This window comes from Callorhinus ursinus, unplaced genomic scaffold (genome assembly GCF_003265705.2).
Source record: "Callorhinus ursinus isolate GAN/ISIS: 27379988/994484 unplaced genomic scaffold, GSC_fseal_2.0 scaffold4, whole genome shotgun sequence".
Classification (NCBI taxonomy): Eukaryota; Metazoa; Chordata; class Mammalia; order Carnivora; family Otariidae; genus Callorhinus; species Callorhinus ursinus.
Window position 1 is genome coordinate 65,497,942 of NW_027397066.1, and position 16,806 is coordinate 65,514,747.

General features: G+C 45.6%; 1 protein-coding gene across 2 annotated transcripts in view; it reads right to left on the reverse strand.

Annotated features, from left to right (window-relative positions):
- Positions 1–13,197: 13,197 nt before the first annotated feature.
- The window catches only part of RASGEF1B (RasGEF domain family member 1B), a 442,258-nt gene continuing 438,649 nt past the window's right edge, over positions 13,198–16,806 (reverse strand). For both annotated transcript variants that reach the window (XM_073891832.1, XM_025887321.2), the window contains one exon: positions 13,198–14,992. In XM_073891832.1, coding sequence (XP_073747933.1) covers positions 14,968–14,992 — 25 coding nt within the window. In that variant the 3' untranslated portion in view covers positions 13,198–14,967. The remainder of the gene's footprint in view (positions 14,993–16,806) is intronic.

The window sequence follows — 16,806 nt, forward strand, 5'->3', positions numbered from 1 at the left end:
AGGTAAATGAAGGAAAAGCTAGAGGCTAGGCCCTCTGAGGTGGGAATCAGGAAAGCTGGGGAGATGGCTTCTTTATAGCTCCTTGAGTACTTAAAGTTTAGTGAAGAAAGAAATGAATGAATGAAGAGTAGTTGTCCTCACAGAAAGGAAGTAGTCTTCAGGAAATCATTTTGATCGCTATTCTTCTGTATTTTTCTGTGACTGTAAATGAGGATGCCCTATCTCTTTTGTGTACCGTGTTGCTGCCCAGATTGTATCTTTGTGCTGAGTGAGGCAATGACTTCTTGGCATCCACATCATATGCACTTGGTGTTTGTAGACAGTTATCATATCATTAGTCATTGCCTGCTTAGCTCTGCTTTCATGTTTCCACATAAATGAATCCCGCCCACTCCCTCAGTCTTGTCTGCCCTTATTCTCTGATCTTCTTCCAGCATTTCCATCTCTTTGGGGCCCCAGAGCACCTCACTGACAATTTATGGTCTCAGGTAAAATACCGGAGCTACCCAGAAGAAAAATAGGGTTGTGTGGACTCAGGGGAGGGTTAACCCTCTTGCGTACAGTTTCGAAGTGGGAACCGGGCACAAAGGAACTTCCCGATTGGCCGCCTTATTGGGATGAAATGCCTAAACTGGTTTTGAAGGGCTTGACTATTTACTGGCTGTACCCATAAGGAAATTTTGAAAGCAGGCCTATCCATCATACGTTATAATACATTTAATGTCCTTTGTCCCCCAATACCGAAATTTTAGACCAGGGGCAATAACCTTTCATAAAAGGAGATGGAGCAAAACCCAAGGCAAGTGGGGAAGAGGGGAGGAGGTTGCAGGAAGAGCCCTGAAGCTTGGGCAGGAAGAGGTTGTCCCCAGAGAGCCCTGGCAGATGGTCACGCTGGGTACAAACACACAGACCAGTCGGAAAGGAGGGTGGGTGGTCGGTGGAGTGAGGTGGAAATTGGGTTGATTTTCCCATCGACCTCAATTTTCTTGATGAATCAGGAGGCAAGATGGGCAGCGGAGTGTGAGCAGGAGTGGGGGGGGAAGGAGTTTTGAAATCAAAGGCTGGAAGGACCCCAGGAAGAAGGAAGCGTTGACAGCTGGGCTGAAACGGGGGAACCCTGATCTGGGAATGGCTTTCATCTACAGCCCTACCGTTTTCTCTTCCAGCATGCCAATGGTATCATTCTGTTGGTTCGATCTTCCTGATCCTGCCTTTTCTCCTCACTGTGGCTCTCTAGATTTTTGTCACTTTTCACCCGCACCCGATTGGTCTCGTTACATCCCATCTCTCTCTGCCAACCTTCCTTCTTTCTCGCCGCTGCTGGAGTGACATTTCCCACCACCCGATCTGATCATAGGACTCTGTGGCTTGAAAGTCTTCAGTGGCTCCCTTGACTATTGATTAGAAACTGAGTTCCTTTCCTTGGCACATGAGGCTCTGGTAAATTGAAAAATAGCCACGGATTTTTCCTTTCCCTGGATGGATGCCCTTTTGCAAAGTCAAGAGATGGAGTCCATTTCTCCACCCCTTCAGTCTGGGTTTGGGCACGGGATTGGCTTTGAGCAATGGAACAGCCACTAAGTTACTACATGCAGAGATGTGAAAGGCACTGGTGCCCTCTCCTTGCTCTTCTTGGGGACCTTTGGAAGTCCATGTGAACGAGCTCAAGCCAGTGGGTTGGTGGACCAGAGACCACCTGGAGAGAGTGTCCAGTCGTTCTAGACATTCCAGCCAGGGCCGTCACCAACGAGTCAAATCCGGCTGACCTCAGACATGTGAACAAGCCTAGCCTCGACCAGCAGAACTGCCCTGCTCGGCTCACTGAACCCATAGGTTCCTGAGTCAAACCACGAAATGTTGGGGTGGCTGAAGATCAGAACGAGGGTAAAGTAAGTGAGGTAGCTATAGTGCAAACCATAAGGAGGCTCTCCCTTACCTTTTCACAACACTGAGAGGGGGCGCCATCTTGTACCTCAACATGTCATACTGGCCTCCCTCACCTGGCCCTAGTCCTGGCCCTTTGTAGGTGTTATACAGCCATGGCTGACTGGCACAAGTTTCTTCTTGACCCGGCTCCTGAGACTTTATTCTGGGGAGTCACAGCATCGATACCATGGACCACTGCTTTCATCCCCTCAAAATGTGCCCTGTGATATTTCTCCCTGTCCTCCCAGTGACAGCTGCTGGGCACCAGGGTCTGGTACCTGCCCAAAGCTTACAGCAGATTAAGAAGTGTGCTGATTCAAAAAGTTCTGCTCAGAAAAGGTCAGTGATGTTTATCTAGGCCAAGAGATTCTCGACCTTGGATATTATCTCCTGCATGTGAGATCCCCAGAGCATCCTGAATCCTGAATCCCCTTCCTGAATCAGCGTCAGTGAAGTGTCAATATATTACAGGATTCTTCCCCCTAGCTTTCCTTGAGGTTCCTGCCTCTCTTGAGCTAACTTGCTAGATTTTTTTCCCCTAGTACCGCAAAGTACTTTAGCATTTTTCCTCCTTATCTTCTATTCACCCTTTATGTTGAGTGATGCTGCATCTATTTCTCTAAGCACACATAAGTTGTGGTGCCTTTGCTCAGCGAGTTCTTTTGGTTTCAAGGCCTTCCCTTCCAGATCTTTAATGGCAGACACTGCTGGTATGGAATCAGATCCCCTGGCTCTATGTGATCCTTTCCATATCTTGTACCCTTACTTCAACTTTAGCACGTTCTGCTAATGACCCACACCCAGCACCTATGCCCCTCAGAGGATTGTACTGGAGATGCCCTGCCTCTTCCCCATATGCTGGGAGTTTTATACCCCCACCCCCTGCTCCATCAGGGTACCAGTGACAGAGCCTTTTCTAGAAGTACAAAAGGCTCACTATTTCCGCTCTGGAAGGACAAACTCTGAGTGTCGTTTATGCTCCAGAGCTCCTCATGGGCATGGGGATCAGTCTGAATCTGGGACTTCACCTGAAATTGCCCTTTTGCTTGGCTTCTTCCGATCCTTATATGATATCGCTAACCTCCTTACTGCTTTGTCCTGGGAGCATACCCCTAGCACATATCCCCCTGCAGAACGCATCCTTGTGCTTCTACGTTATGCTTAATAATTGCTTCTGTTGTGTCCCTGACCACTTACGGGGAGGGAATCAACCACTTCTCTCTGTGCCCTGCGGGCCCCAGCAGCTTCAGTGGTTGCAATTGAGCAAAGTCAACACTAACAAGTCAGCAGACTGGTTCTCTTACTGGTCAGTGAGCACTTTGAAGGCAGGGGTATGGTCACATTACTATTCACTGAACTATCTCTCGTAACCATGAGAGACACAGGGCATAGTTGTTGATTAAAAAATTCTTCTCATTGACTTGAAATCTGCCTCCTGGCGATTTTTCCTTTTGACCCCTAATTCCTCCCTTTTCCACAATAGAGGAAGACTTCTGACAGTGGTTCCTTTCCACCAAGTCTTCCCTTCTGGCTCAGTAACTCTGGGTCTCACATGGCTTTGATTTCTAGAACTTCACCATCCTCATCACTGCCTTCTTGGTGCTCCCAAGTTTGTCAATGTCCCTCGTCAAACCTGGCACTCAGAACTAAAAACAATAGGATGACAGGGGCGCCTGGGTGGCTCAGTCATTTAAGTGGCCGACTCTTGGTTTCGGCTCAGGTCATGATCTCAGGGTTGTGAGATGGAACCCCACATGGGGCTCTGTGCTCAGCGTGGAATCTGCTGGAGATATTCTCTCTCCCTCTCCCTCTGCCCCTCTTCCCCTCTAAATAAAATAAATCTTTAAAAAAATAAAAAAATTAAAAGCCATGGGGTGACAAAACCACAAGATGACCTAAAACAGACGTGGATTAGCAGGCCCTTGACTATAGACCTCTAGTCTTCCTCCATCTGGATGCAGGATTTGTCTTAATAAGACGGAAGTGGCTACTACAAATACCTATTTTGGTCCAATGAAGATACATGTCAGTTAAAATCACTAGCGCCCTTTACATGAACTTTTGTTAAGACCCATCTTCCTCCACCTGAATTTACAAGAGTGAGTTTTAAACCTAACGTCAGTCTGTCAAGCTTCATCTGGTTTGGTTTAATTTGTCATCGCAGCAAAACGAAAACTCCATCAGTCTTGTGAACTTTTCAAGCGTCGTGCCGGTCAATGACAAAAATGAGAACAAAATGAGGACAGAGTCGGAGCACCGTCACTCCCTGAGCAACTGTATGTGAGCAGACATTGACCTCACGCCATACTCTGGGAGCCCCTGCCCAGCAAGCTCTGAATTCTGCTGTACTGTGCTATGAGAGGGTCTCCATTTGTGCACTGATAGGATGACAGAAAGACTTATTTTAAAAATTGCTAAAATCAAGTTTTCTTATATCTTTGGAATTTTCCTAATCGAAGAAGCAAAATGACATGGCAATTAAGAGCATGGCTTTTCTGGTCTCACACAGATAAATCTAAGTTGTGTCACTTACCAGTTTTGTGATGTTGAGCAACTTGCAAACGTTTCTGTGCCACGTTTTCTCGACTCCTTAAATAAGAGTAAGAATGGTTTCCATGCCATAGGATATTTATAAGTAACTTAGTTTATTTCTACCAGGAGTTTAATAGAGAACCTAGCACGTAGTGGTAAGCTTGATTATGTGTTATTCCCAACTTAAAGACACATTGGGAGGGGGCTGCTGATTTAGGAAAATAATTCTGATCACTAATTCCAACATGTGGGTGGCACACCACCAAACAATTCCCCAAAACCAGCTGGATGTCCTACGATTCAGTGAATTCTAAGTCAGATCGCATAGGTTAAGGGCTAGGTCCTGCAAGACTGCCCGCCGCTCCCACTTCAGATGCCAGTCGCAAGTCCAGGTTGTAACTTGAACTTCTGACCCATTGGCTATAGATCTGAAGTTTCCACTACCTCCTCGTTGGGTTCAGGGAAACATTTCAGTTAATAGATCACCGGTTTGTTATAAAAGAATATAATAATATATTATAAAAGAATATGAATATAAAAGAATATAACTCAGCCAGCTGGAAGAGAAATGCAGGGCAAGGTGTAGGGCCGGGGCTCCATGAGAAAGCCTCCATGCCGTCTGAGAGCACACCACTTTCTCTGCTTCCCCATGTGCTCACCCACCTGGATGGTCTCTGAACCCTTCCTTTTCAGTTTTTATGGAGCCTTCGTTACTTAGGCATACTTGATCAGATCATTTGGTTATTGGTGATTGATTCTGCTTCCAGCTTTTCTCCCCTCCCCCCAGGTCAGGGGAGGTGAAACTGAAAGTTCCAACCCTCTAACCACAAGTTTGGTTCTCCAGGCAACCAGCCTCCTTCCTTAGATGCTTTCCAAAAATGACCTCATTAACATAACAAAAGACACCTTGCTCACTCTCCTCGCTTAGGAAATTCCAAGGGTTTAGGACCTCTGTGTCAGAAACCAGGAAGGGAAGAAAACCAAGTATATATTTCTTGTTATAATTCACAGTATCACAAGAGGGCATCAACCAGAAGGCCTCACTGAGAAGGAAACATCTGAGCAGAGCTGGTGAAGAAGGAATGAGCCATAAAGCTGATGGGGAAGAGGGCTCCAGGCCAAGGGGATGGTTGGGACAAGTCTCAATGTGTGTACGGACTAGTAAGGAGTGTGTGCCTGGATCTGCCTGAGCGAGGGGGGGGGGGGGCGGGGGGGGGGGGGAGGGGAGAAGGGGGGGGGGGGAGGCCAGAAAGGCAACAGGCTTAAATCTTACAGGACCTCAAATTTTGCTTTGAGTGAGATGTGAGACCACTGTGGTAGTATGGGCACTGGGATGAGTGCCATAAATGGACTTGTGTCCTAAACCACGACCCTAGCTGAGATGGGGTACATAGGCCACAGGGTTGGGGAGGCTGTTGATGATGGTGTCTTGGCCTGGTGGAAGGGGTAGCAGTGGTAAGTAGTCAGTTTCCAGCTATGTTTGAAGGTGCAGGCTACGGGACAATTGACGTGCACTAGCAGAAAGAGAGAGCAAGGCTGTGGCCGAGGGATCCGGCCTGAGCGACCCGGGGGACTGAACTGAGGTTTGCAGCGAGGGAAAAACAGGAAGGACATATCTGGGAAGTACATCAATCAGGGTAGACTAGGTGCTGCTGTGGTAACAAACAGACTCCCAGGCTTCCCTGGCTCAATCCACACACACTCTCTCCCACTCATAGTACATGGCTGTTGCCTGTTGGCAGGGAGCTCAGCTCGGAGCATTCACTCGGGGACCCAGAAGGGCCGAGGCTTCCTCCTGGCACCTTTCCTCCAACACCACAGCAGTTGGAAGGGAGCGCCATGAATTGAACTCTGGCTTTGAAAGCTCCCGCTGGGAAGTGAAGTCACTTCCACTCCCATTTTATCAGACAAAGCAATCACAGAGCTCGGCCTCACTTCAAAAGGGGATGATGGGGAGTGCAATCCTACCACTTGCCTGGAAATCAGAGTTGGAAAGACTCGGTGACTAGCACCGATGACCACCACTGGTGAGAAATTCCCAATTTTTTTGCTTTTGTATTTTGGACACGGCCATCCAAGTAGAGGTATAATGTACGAGGTCTGCAGTCCGGGAGACAGTAAGATGTGGATCCAGGCTTGTAGGAACCTAGAGTTCATATCATTTTAGGGGAAGCTTCTTTAAGATCAAGGACTTTGAGACTCAATATAAAATTAGGGCCAGGGTCTTCAAAGGGGTTGTACAAGTGAGAGGGCTTGAAGCTTCAAGGTGAATCCACCTCTAAGAAAAATTCTGCCCGACACCTCACGGCCGAAAATCCTTCAGTGGCTCTACATAGACATTTAGGGAAAAGTGCAATTTCTCAATACAGAGCCCAAATCTTTCGTCCAGCTGGCTCCCGCCTACCTCTCAGGCCACAGCTTAAAGCCTACCTCAACCGTCACAAACACGAGTTGGTTCTTTGAATAGAGCATTTCATCCGTGCCCCTTTTGCAGGGATGCTGGCAGTGTATCAAGGGCCTCGGTGCCGGTCGGAAAAGGCGACTCGTGGGGAGGCAGGATGGCACCAAAGCATCCTGTCCTCCAGATGGAGGCTGCCTCCACGGAGGCTCCACACAGCTTGGTGGGTGGGGGCTGGTTGGATTTCAGTCCGGAGCTGTCCTCCTCTGCCCGTGCGGTATACAAGGATGCACGTGGCCCTGGACCTACACAGAGTAAGAGCTCCCCAGGCAGACATTCGTAAAATCTCAGGCTTGCATCCGCCCTGCAAAGGGCTCTGATCTCCCAAACTAATTAGATAAAAATAAAACGTTCAGGTGCAGCGTCCAGGAGAGACGAGCTCCCGACATCAGTTACACTATAGAGGTTGATTTTCTCAGGAGAAGCGGAGCCCTCCTGAGCTGGTAGAGGATTTTAAAGCAACGGCGTAGGTGCTGGGTCCCATTCACACCTCGGTATCTCTGGCACTTTGCACAGGGTGAAGCGTGCCTAGGAACTCACCAAATCTTGGATGAGATTTTCCCTTTGTTTTCTTGACAGCTAGACAATCTGTAACTTCCAAAGTGCCGGAATAGCTGAAAACAGCACGAATTGCTAAGGACGGGAACCTGGGCAGAGTCCCAGGCAGGCTGGCCTGCCTTAAGCGGGCATCTGCTTAGTGCAAGGGAACAGTCCCAGATTGTGGTTCGGGTCCCAGGCCACTCACCAACAAGCTTGATGGCTAAATTAATCAATTGCTTGGTAAAACCTTTAAAACTCCTATATTATATGGCTTTAGAAGTTCTCCTCGTCCTCATGTCTCCCCTCACTGCCTAAATTGTTAAATTTCGCTCTACTGGATGCCCTAAAATTCTACCAGTTAGAAAGCTAACATAGAATGATTCTTAGTCAATCACTTAATAGAATGAATTAGATTAACAAATTTAAACCTTCCAATTGCTAGCTTAGACCAGTAAACCCTAATGAAAGCGATGCCTTGCTTTGGGGAGAGGGGTGAGGGGAAGCTCCAGGACACAAAGCAAGTTCAGGAGATAGGATGGGAGCTGGGAATTTACCAGCCTTATTGGGAACAGTGTTGTCTGTCATGGGCAAGGCTGAGATTCCTCCATTCATCCCGCAATCCGCTGAGCCACGTGACCACTGACCTTCTGGGGCCCAGGCACATTCCAAGTAGAGATACTTGATAGGACTCTTTGTTAAGGCAAAGAAAAGAGAGGCTCAATACATACAAAAGCACCTGGGAATTGTGCTAAAGGAGGTGGACAATCTTAGCAGTAATACAACTACTTTCCTTCATTCCTTCCATCTCTGCTAGAACCCAGAGTTCCACTGAGGACACAGTCTGGAAATTGAAGGCCACATAGGGCTGGATGAGGCAGACTAAAACTCCCTTCGGACTTGTTCCAGATTGACAGCTATGGGTTGAAAAAATAACTCGAGGAGAAAAACCAAAGAACTGTTTGTACCATATCCTAAACTCTCCGAACCTAGGACATTCCACGTATAAGAATGTTTTGGTAATTAGCCTGCACCCTCACCGCCTTATAAAATTTAAGGGCAGAGATAAGGGATCTCATTTATTCCACTGTGCACCTGACAGCACAGCAGGGCTGGCTTGATGTGTGAGCCAAGAGAATAGTCTGAAGGAGAGAAAGCATTTCACAATGCTCGAGCGTTTGGGGGGCACCCCAAAACCCCGCGGGTTAGCCTTACTTCCTAGGTCCGACCTGGCTGAGAGGCAAGCACTCCAGCCAGCTTCTCGTTGCCCTGCGACAAAGCGCTTGATCATTTTTGGGTAAGGGGAGAGGGATCGATGACGCCCATTTTCCAGAATTTCATAAAATTGTGTGGAGTCAGTTAAGTAAGTGACTATAATTAAAAGCAATCCTCCTACATATCTAGGTCTATTCACTCATAGAATACCTATTTTGATAGCAAGGAGTTTGTAATTTCCCCACATGTTGCCTAACTTCACTGTTTTATTAGCGTTTACATCTTCTGAGCATCTCAGAAACTCTGACACTGCTCATATCACACCTCTTCTTAAACTTGCCAAAAGCTTTGCTATGTACAGATCCCCCCTCTCCCTACATTTTTTTCTCCCTCTTCTGAGTTCTTGCCTGTTGTGTTCTTCCTTTGATCTTTTCTCCATGGCAGAGGTCTTCCTGGATTAGGATTCCTGGAGCATGGGCAGCTTCAGGAAAGAAGAAGGTGTCCATCCTCAGGGGACTGGTGTGTGTCCCTCCTTGTCTCCTTCAGCGTGGGACTTCCTCTAACAGGTAAGTCAGATTCTGCTGCTTACCACCGAGGAGGGCTCCTCTGGCCCAAGACACGAAAGTTGACAAAATGCTGAAGCGGGCTCTGACCATCACTTGGTGTGAATCTGGGTCTTTTGAGCCAAAGCGTGACTCATTTGTAAATGACTAGGTGTGAACAGGCAATTTCTATATGATTTTATCTACATAAACAAGCACAATTACAGCAGCTGCTGTGGCAAAGATTGGTCTACACAGCAAAGCTATTCTTGTCATCTTCAGACACTGTGCTTTCTTAATCTAGCACCTTTGAAATCATTCCACTGGCCTTGCACAAAGGATATTTTCTGGTTTCTGGTCTAACGGGCACTTTTCACTATAGAGAGCTCTTTCCCGGTGTGGGGAACCACTGGAGGAGTGACTTGAGCCTCTACTACTCCTTTGTCTCCTCTGAGTAGCAATTAGCCTCCGATCCCTCCGTCTTTGAACACAATGACACAAAACACAAAAGAGGCAGGGGGGGAAGAGAAGGTTGCAGGCACAGATGCAGGATGTTGTATTTACTTGCTAATTCACCTTTCAGTGGGGCAGGCTGAGAAGGGCTTTCCCAAACCACAGACTCTTAGCTCTGGAATGGCCATCCCACATCAATTAGTCCAGACCCATTACGTACAGAGGGGGACACTGAGGTTCAGGAGGTGGGGAGACTTCCCCAAAGTCCCACAAATCTCAGCACGGTGCAGTTTAGCATTCCGTTCTCATGTGGCTCATCTAATACTCTCACAGAGTGGATTTCCAACTTATCCTAGAACCCTGAGCAATCTTGGTCCCAATTAATATTATTTTTAAAGGTGGATTTCTTGTTACGATTATTGGTACCAGTAAACACAGGGGGATGTTAGCAGTCTAATTAAGCATCATCATAATAAAAACAAACCTCAATGCCTTGGATTTACCTTGTTGATCTCTGGGCACTGATGAGCTTGGACCGGAATTACTTAAAGTTATACTTATTTCCCAAATCCAAATGTCTTAGAGGTACGTTCGCTATTTAGTCAACCCAAAGAAAGCAAAATCCGGTGAATCTCCAATAACCAGACTGATTAATTGGCTTGCCTGTGCATTCAACACACTTACTGAGCACACGTTAACTCCCCACACCACTCACATGCCCTTAGGAGATTTCATAATTGCTTTGCAAAAAATTTAACAATGCCCACGGTCCTCCAAGTCCACGTTTCAACCAAGTTGACAATATACTGTGCTGAACTTACTTTCCCACAGCAGTTCATCCAGAGAAAGATGATTTCAAGCTAACTATCATTTTCTCCAAGCAGTGTAGGGTGGAAAGAGGGAAGAATGCAAATTTTGTTTCATGGTAGAAAACCCACTGGCTTGGCACCCTTCGAGAAGTACGTCATTTTCTTCTTGACTCTAAGAAATATCAGTTCCCTTCTTCCTCTTTAATGCCCTAAATTATAACCTACAAAACCATTGCCTAGAAATAAAAAAGGTTGGATTCTGTGCATATTTAAACTTAACTGTGCTAACAGTTAACAGTATTCTAAGATAGATCTCTCAGACTGTCCAGAATGTGATCACACACATTTGGATGTTTCTTCTCTTAATAGAGCAAATCATAGAGAAAAAAAGCAGGGTTTTAGGTTTTCAGAGTGGGAATTAAGCCTGTTGAAGGCTGCTAGCACTAAAAAGGGAATTAGCTGCCTGGGAACCTCCTTATTGCATTAAGTTTTAAAGAAGTATATATATATCCTTTAGGAGGAGTTGATTTTTTAATGTAGAATTAGGGCAGTGGCTTTTTTGCATGGAGCCTTATCCGCTAGTTTTGAATGATAGGTCCCTAACCTGCTAGGTTCGGATGCATAAACCTTCAAACCCCAACATCTCTTTTGTTGGCATTTAGTGGAGCCAGTGATCTTGATTACGTGAAGCAGACAGTTGAGGGGATGATCTGATCATTCAAATCCGGAAAAAAACCCATGGCTTGACTTATCCAGGAAGTTTTAATTTTCTAGTAAAACTCTCGAAGCCCAAATCTGGCAAACGTCTTTCCTTTTCAAATGTCTCCAGGGTGGGGCAGCTGGCTGGCTCAGGGGGTCAAGTGTGCAAGTCTTGATCCTGGGGATGTAAGTCGAGTCCCATTGTGGGGGTAGAGATTACTTAAAAATAAAATCTTAAGAAAAAAAAGTCTCAAGGGTAAAACTCACAGAGTTGCTCTCAGAATATCTTTTTTTATGTTTGGTTACTAGTTTCCAAGTAGCTCACATTTTTTTTTTTTTCCCAAACAACAAATTTAGGAATTCCTTTGAACGCTTAGCTCCAAAAGAAAATTACCCCCAGTTGTGCACTGTCAGTCAGGATAGTAAGATATGTTTGGAAAAGAGGCAGGCACTGTCTTTTGTTGAGACAAGTCACAAAGCAAACAGAATCTACCCCAGCAGCAGGTAGAGGATGTTAATAATCCACAGCTCAACATTCCTCATCGTTTAGTGACTCAGCTCCCAGTGGCAGGCTGTGGTTTCTTGAGGTTCTAAGTGCAGGAGGCAGATGGGTGGCAGTTAGAAAAAGAAAAGCACAGAAAGAAGTGTGCTAGGAGAAAAGCACAAGACGGGTGAGGCACCGGCCGGGGTGCCAGAGCCAGGTCGAGTGGACAGGCAAAGCTGAAAACCTTCAAAGGCAAAGGTAAGGTGACCATATCCAAGGATGTTCTTTGTGAGACGAAAGGCAGGCGCCCTGGGAGCTCAAGCCTGTGGCGGCAAACACAGGAGACCCTTGCAATGGAGAAAGGTACATTCTTCTTTCCCTACCCAACCCAGGTTGTTCGGAGGCTCCCTCCAGGCCTCAGCGCGCAGCCTGCTTTGGAATGTCTGGCGTGCCTGGACAGAGTACCTCCTGAATCGAAATCTACTGACTGACATGGCCCGGCGCTGCTTGCACTGTGTTTACCGAGGCTTCTGTCCAGCCACATAAATTGGACATGGATCTGTTAACCTGCTGGGGAGTCCAGATACGCGGCACGAAGAGGAGAAGAGTAAATGATTGCCACATATCAGTCAACTGCATGCTTTCAACCCCCGGTTTAGCTAGATATTAAGACAAGAGGCTATTTGTGAGAATGGCAACCCTTTCCATGAAAACTGTTTAAGTAGCCTTGGCATCACATGTTTTAAGCCTAATTCCGCTTTAGGAAAATTTTTCCAGCAGCCACATGTATGTATCTAATGCTCTAATAGAGACCTTATAGCATCTTTGCAAACTCATTTATGTAATGCTCAAAACGACCTTGAGATCAGGGGCTGGTCAGCAAACTTCCTGTAAAGGGCCAGAGGGTGACTATTTGAGGCTTTGCGGGCCACGCTGTCTTTGCCTCTCTGCCGCAACTAGAAGATTCCACAGCAGAAAGCGGCCACGAGACAATGCCTGAGCGGATGCGGGTGGCTGTGTTCTACTTTATTTATGGACACTGAAATTTAAATTTCATATGATTTTCACAAACCATCAAATTTTATTCTTTTGATTTTTTTCAACCATTGTGGCAGATTTGGCCAGCAGCCCATGGTTAGCTGACCCTGGATGTGGATGTTTGAGAGAGGAAACAGCACGGCTGTCACTGCAACAAGAAAAGGGGCACGGAGCTCAGGGAGAGGCCTTCCTCAGGGAAAAACAGCAGTTTTGTGGGGTGCCTTCCTACTCTAAGCAGATTCCAGGACCAATAGCATTAGCAACCTCTGGGCCCTACCCCAGACCTGCAGAATCCAAATCTGCACCAAAGCATGATCCCTGGGCAGTTTGCAAGTTTGGAAAGGTTATATCGAAGTTGGAGAAGGCTTGGCAGCATGGTTCAAAGCTTGGCCTCCTTCAAATTTTGGGGCCTTTCAATGGCTATGTGGCCTTGGACAAATTATTGTTATTATCATTATTATTACTTTTTTTTAAAAGATTTTACTTATTTATTTATTTGAGAGAGAGAGAGAGAGAGAGAGAGAGAAACAGCACGAGAGGGAGAGAGGGTCAGAGGGAGAAGGAGGCTCCCCACTAAGCCGGAAGCCCGATGTGGGGCTTGATCCCAGGACCCTGGGATCATGACCCAAGCCGAAGGCAGTCACCCAACCAACTGAGCCACCCAGGCGCCCCTATTACTATTATTAATATGCCATTCCCACACCTAAAAAGCGGGGATGGCGATCCACTTGGGAGAGTGCCTGGCAAGTGCTATTTATTAAATGCTTGCTCTGATCCATTTTTAGAAAATAAGTATCTGCACACATACTCAAGGCCACTTCCTCAAGGACAGACACACTCCTAGCAGTCACTTGAGTTGACTTGCTTTGACGATAGCCCCCCACCCCAACAACCCCACCCATAAAAGAAAAGAGAGACGCCACAGCTCCTGGCTGCAGAGTTTAAAATATATTGATGGTTGTACAGGGACAACTGGGAGACATTTTGGGTCTGCTGAGATGGCGTGCAGCGTACACACATGCTCTGTTTTTGGAAACCATGTCATTAAGTTCTCAAATACATCTCTGTTTTGAACATGATGTTTTGTTTTTTTCATTAGCACGGTTTACTACTCTACAGTTTCTCCTAGAGTAAATAAATATAATGGCTATTTGCAGAGCAGCTACAGACTTATTGAGATGTTTAACAAGGTGAACTATTTCACAATTAGATCGACCTTTGAGTTAACAGCAAGATGTTTTTCATCTGTTTTCGTTCACTGCTGCAGTGGAGGGGAGGGGGGATTAACTCTTCCAATTTATTCTTTGTTCACATGTTTAGTCACCAACAGACGCCCAAGCATAATGAAAAATAACAGTCTGTTCAAAAAATTAAATTGTAATTAGGCCATGGGTTTTTTCCAAGACCCTTAAAGTCAGATAATTTAAATTTACAAGAGGAAAAACACAGGCATGATGGAAAACTAAGTAACAAAAAACTACTGCAAAATACATCTGTAGAACACAGTGGTCAGCTGTAAACTGCTCAGAAGGGCAGAGAAAACAAAAAGTTCTTCTAGAACGTTAAGCAGTCCAACGACAAACTCTGCTTTTTTTTTTTTTTCCCTAGTGGCTATTTTCCTACCACAGTGTTGAGCTTCATTATATTAAATAACTTATATGGGTAAAAAGGAGTTTGCTAACCAGCAGCCAACTCAAAATCTTGCAGGAAGAGGGAGGAGAGGAATTCAAAACGCAGCACACACTAAGGGGAAACGAAGTCCAGAGTTAGCAGTGCACCATCTTACCCCTCCTGGCAACACTGTGAGGCTGAAGTTGGGATCTACATGGAAGGTTCTCTCCCCTCCCTCCTCTCCCTTTCTCATTTAAGTTAACAAAGAAACATGGGCTTCCTAAGAGCCAGCACTCAGCTGGGCAAGTCCCATTAGCAGCAAATGTTCAACCAAATAAAAACACACACACACACACACACACACAAAAGAAAGCTCCATCCAGGTGCAGAGCGGTGATTCACATGGAAATTCCAGAAGATGAATCATGTGCAGAGCCGGATCGGTAGAGGATTCTTTCTCAAGTGTCTTCAGTGAACATGTCAGTTCTCCCCAAATCCGAGTCAATCTGTCAGCTGTGGGAAATAAGTTCCCCATCTGCTCTTGAGCGAGCTTGCTTGCAGGGACTTAGCAGGCTATTTCGTAGAACTAGATGCCAAATAACAAAGGCCAGCCCCTCAGTGATCTGAGTGACACAGCAGCGGTGACGGTCAGCATCCCGTTCCTTAAACTCTGCCTAAGAGGCTGGACCTGAGTAATAAAGAAGACAGTGTGAGAAGGAATGTGGCAGATGATTTCAGTTAGAATTAAAAGGTCTTGCCTAATACTAGTTTCACCTCTCCTAGGCTTTAAGTTTGATTACACATAGTTAAAAAGAGGAAGAAGGGCACCTGGGTGGCTCAGTCGGTTAAGCTTCGGACTCTTGATTTTTGGCTCAGGGCACGATCTTAGGGTTGTGAGATCAAGCCCCACGTGGGGCTCCCCGCTCAGCGGGGAGTTTGCTTGAGATTCTCTTCCCCTCCCTCTGCCGCTCCCCCCCACCCCATGTGCATGCTCTCTCATTCTCTTAAAAAAAAAAAAGAGGAAGAAAAAAATATTAAGCATTGAAGTCCTTCTGGTTTTTGTGCCAGTGACTGCTAGTCACTTCAAATAACTATTTATTAATGGAGTTGGCAAAAAGCTTTGTTTATAGGTAAATCTTTATTTTGAGTGGCTTTCTATTAAAACAAAAACAAAAAGACAAAAGTCATTGATTATTAAAAGCGTTTACATCTGCACTGGTCTTATCACAGATGGGCTTACTCAGTAAATATAAGCATCTTCACATTCCAATGTCCATTGAGAGCATTTAGATAGACGGTGACAAGAATGGTGTCTACCGTCAGAGGTATATTTGTCATTGCCACTGCTGAGCCTACGTGTCTGACTGAACGGTGCTAGGACCAGCAGGAAAACCTTCTACGCGAAATTATCTAATTGCCTTCAAAGTTAATGCGATGTAAGTTTCAGCTGGGTATTATCATTCTAGAATAATTAGTCTTTGTATCCACTTAACACGTGCAGCTTTGCAAACCATGATAGCCTATTTTCTCTTCTTTATCCAACACCTGCCGTAACCCCACGTCATTCCCCAACATGGCAGGAGCACAGGCCCAGCGCTGCAGCAGACATGAAAGACCCCATGCTTGCCCTCAAGGGGCTTACATTGTAGTAGGGATAAGAAGCAATGCACTACAAGACAACCTGTTGGCTTGTAACAGGAGACTCCTTAGATTCCTTCTGGGGAGATATGAATCAGAGAGGGGGAGGCATTGGAGGGGGGCCTTGAGACTCAAAGGAGAGTTTGTTCTTCAAGGCTCCTTAAAAACAATTTTCATGTAGAAACTCGTCTGTTATACCAAGGATACATCTTCATTGTGTTTAGATACATATTTCCCCATATACTGTCCTCTCTCTTTGTGCTGGGGCTAGCCCCTCAATGAATGCTTATCAGAAGCATTATTACTGAACACTTTTGAGTTGAGTACAACTGCAGACGGATTCATGGATTTGTGTCTGAATTTAAGCCAGTACAGGGCACCCTCTTTTTCACTTCCTATTTCTAAATTCTCCACTAAATTCTCTGGTCACATTTCAACCAACAGATTGTTAACTGTTATTGTATATTGTGTGTACGGTACATATAGATACGGGAAGAGACTGTGTAATTCACGATCTTTAGTTTTTACTATCAATTCTTTGGCTTTACGAACCCTTCCAAACTAACCACTAACCACTAGGAATATGGCATAAAAGAATAACAATCAGAAAAGCCTGGAAAAAAGTATGTGGGAGGTTTGGACTATTTAATGTGTCTGGATTTCACAGGTAAAATGCTGATACCAGGTATCATTTAAGTATAGCCAATTTCCCCACTTACCAATTTTTAAAAAATCTATAAAAGTCACAAGAGTTAAGCTATACTCAGGGGCCATATCAACTTCAGGCTCTTAAAAAAAAAAAAAGAAGAAAGGGAATTAAAAAGAGAAGAAACACGGAAGGCAAAGAACGACAAGGAGTCATTC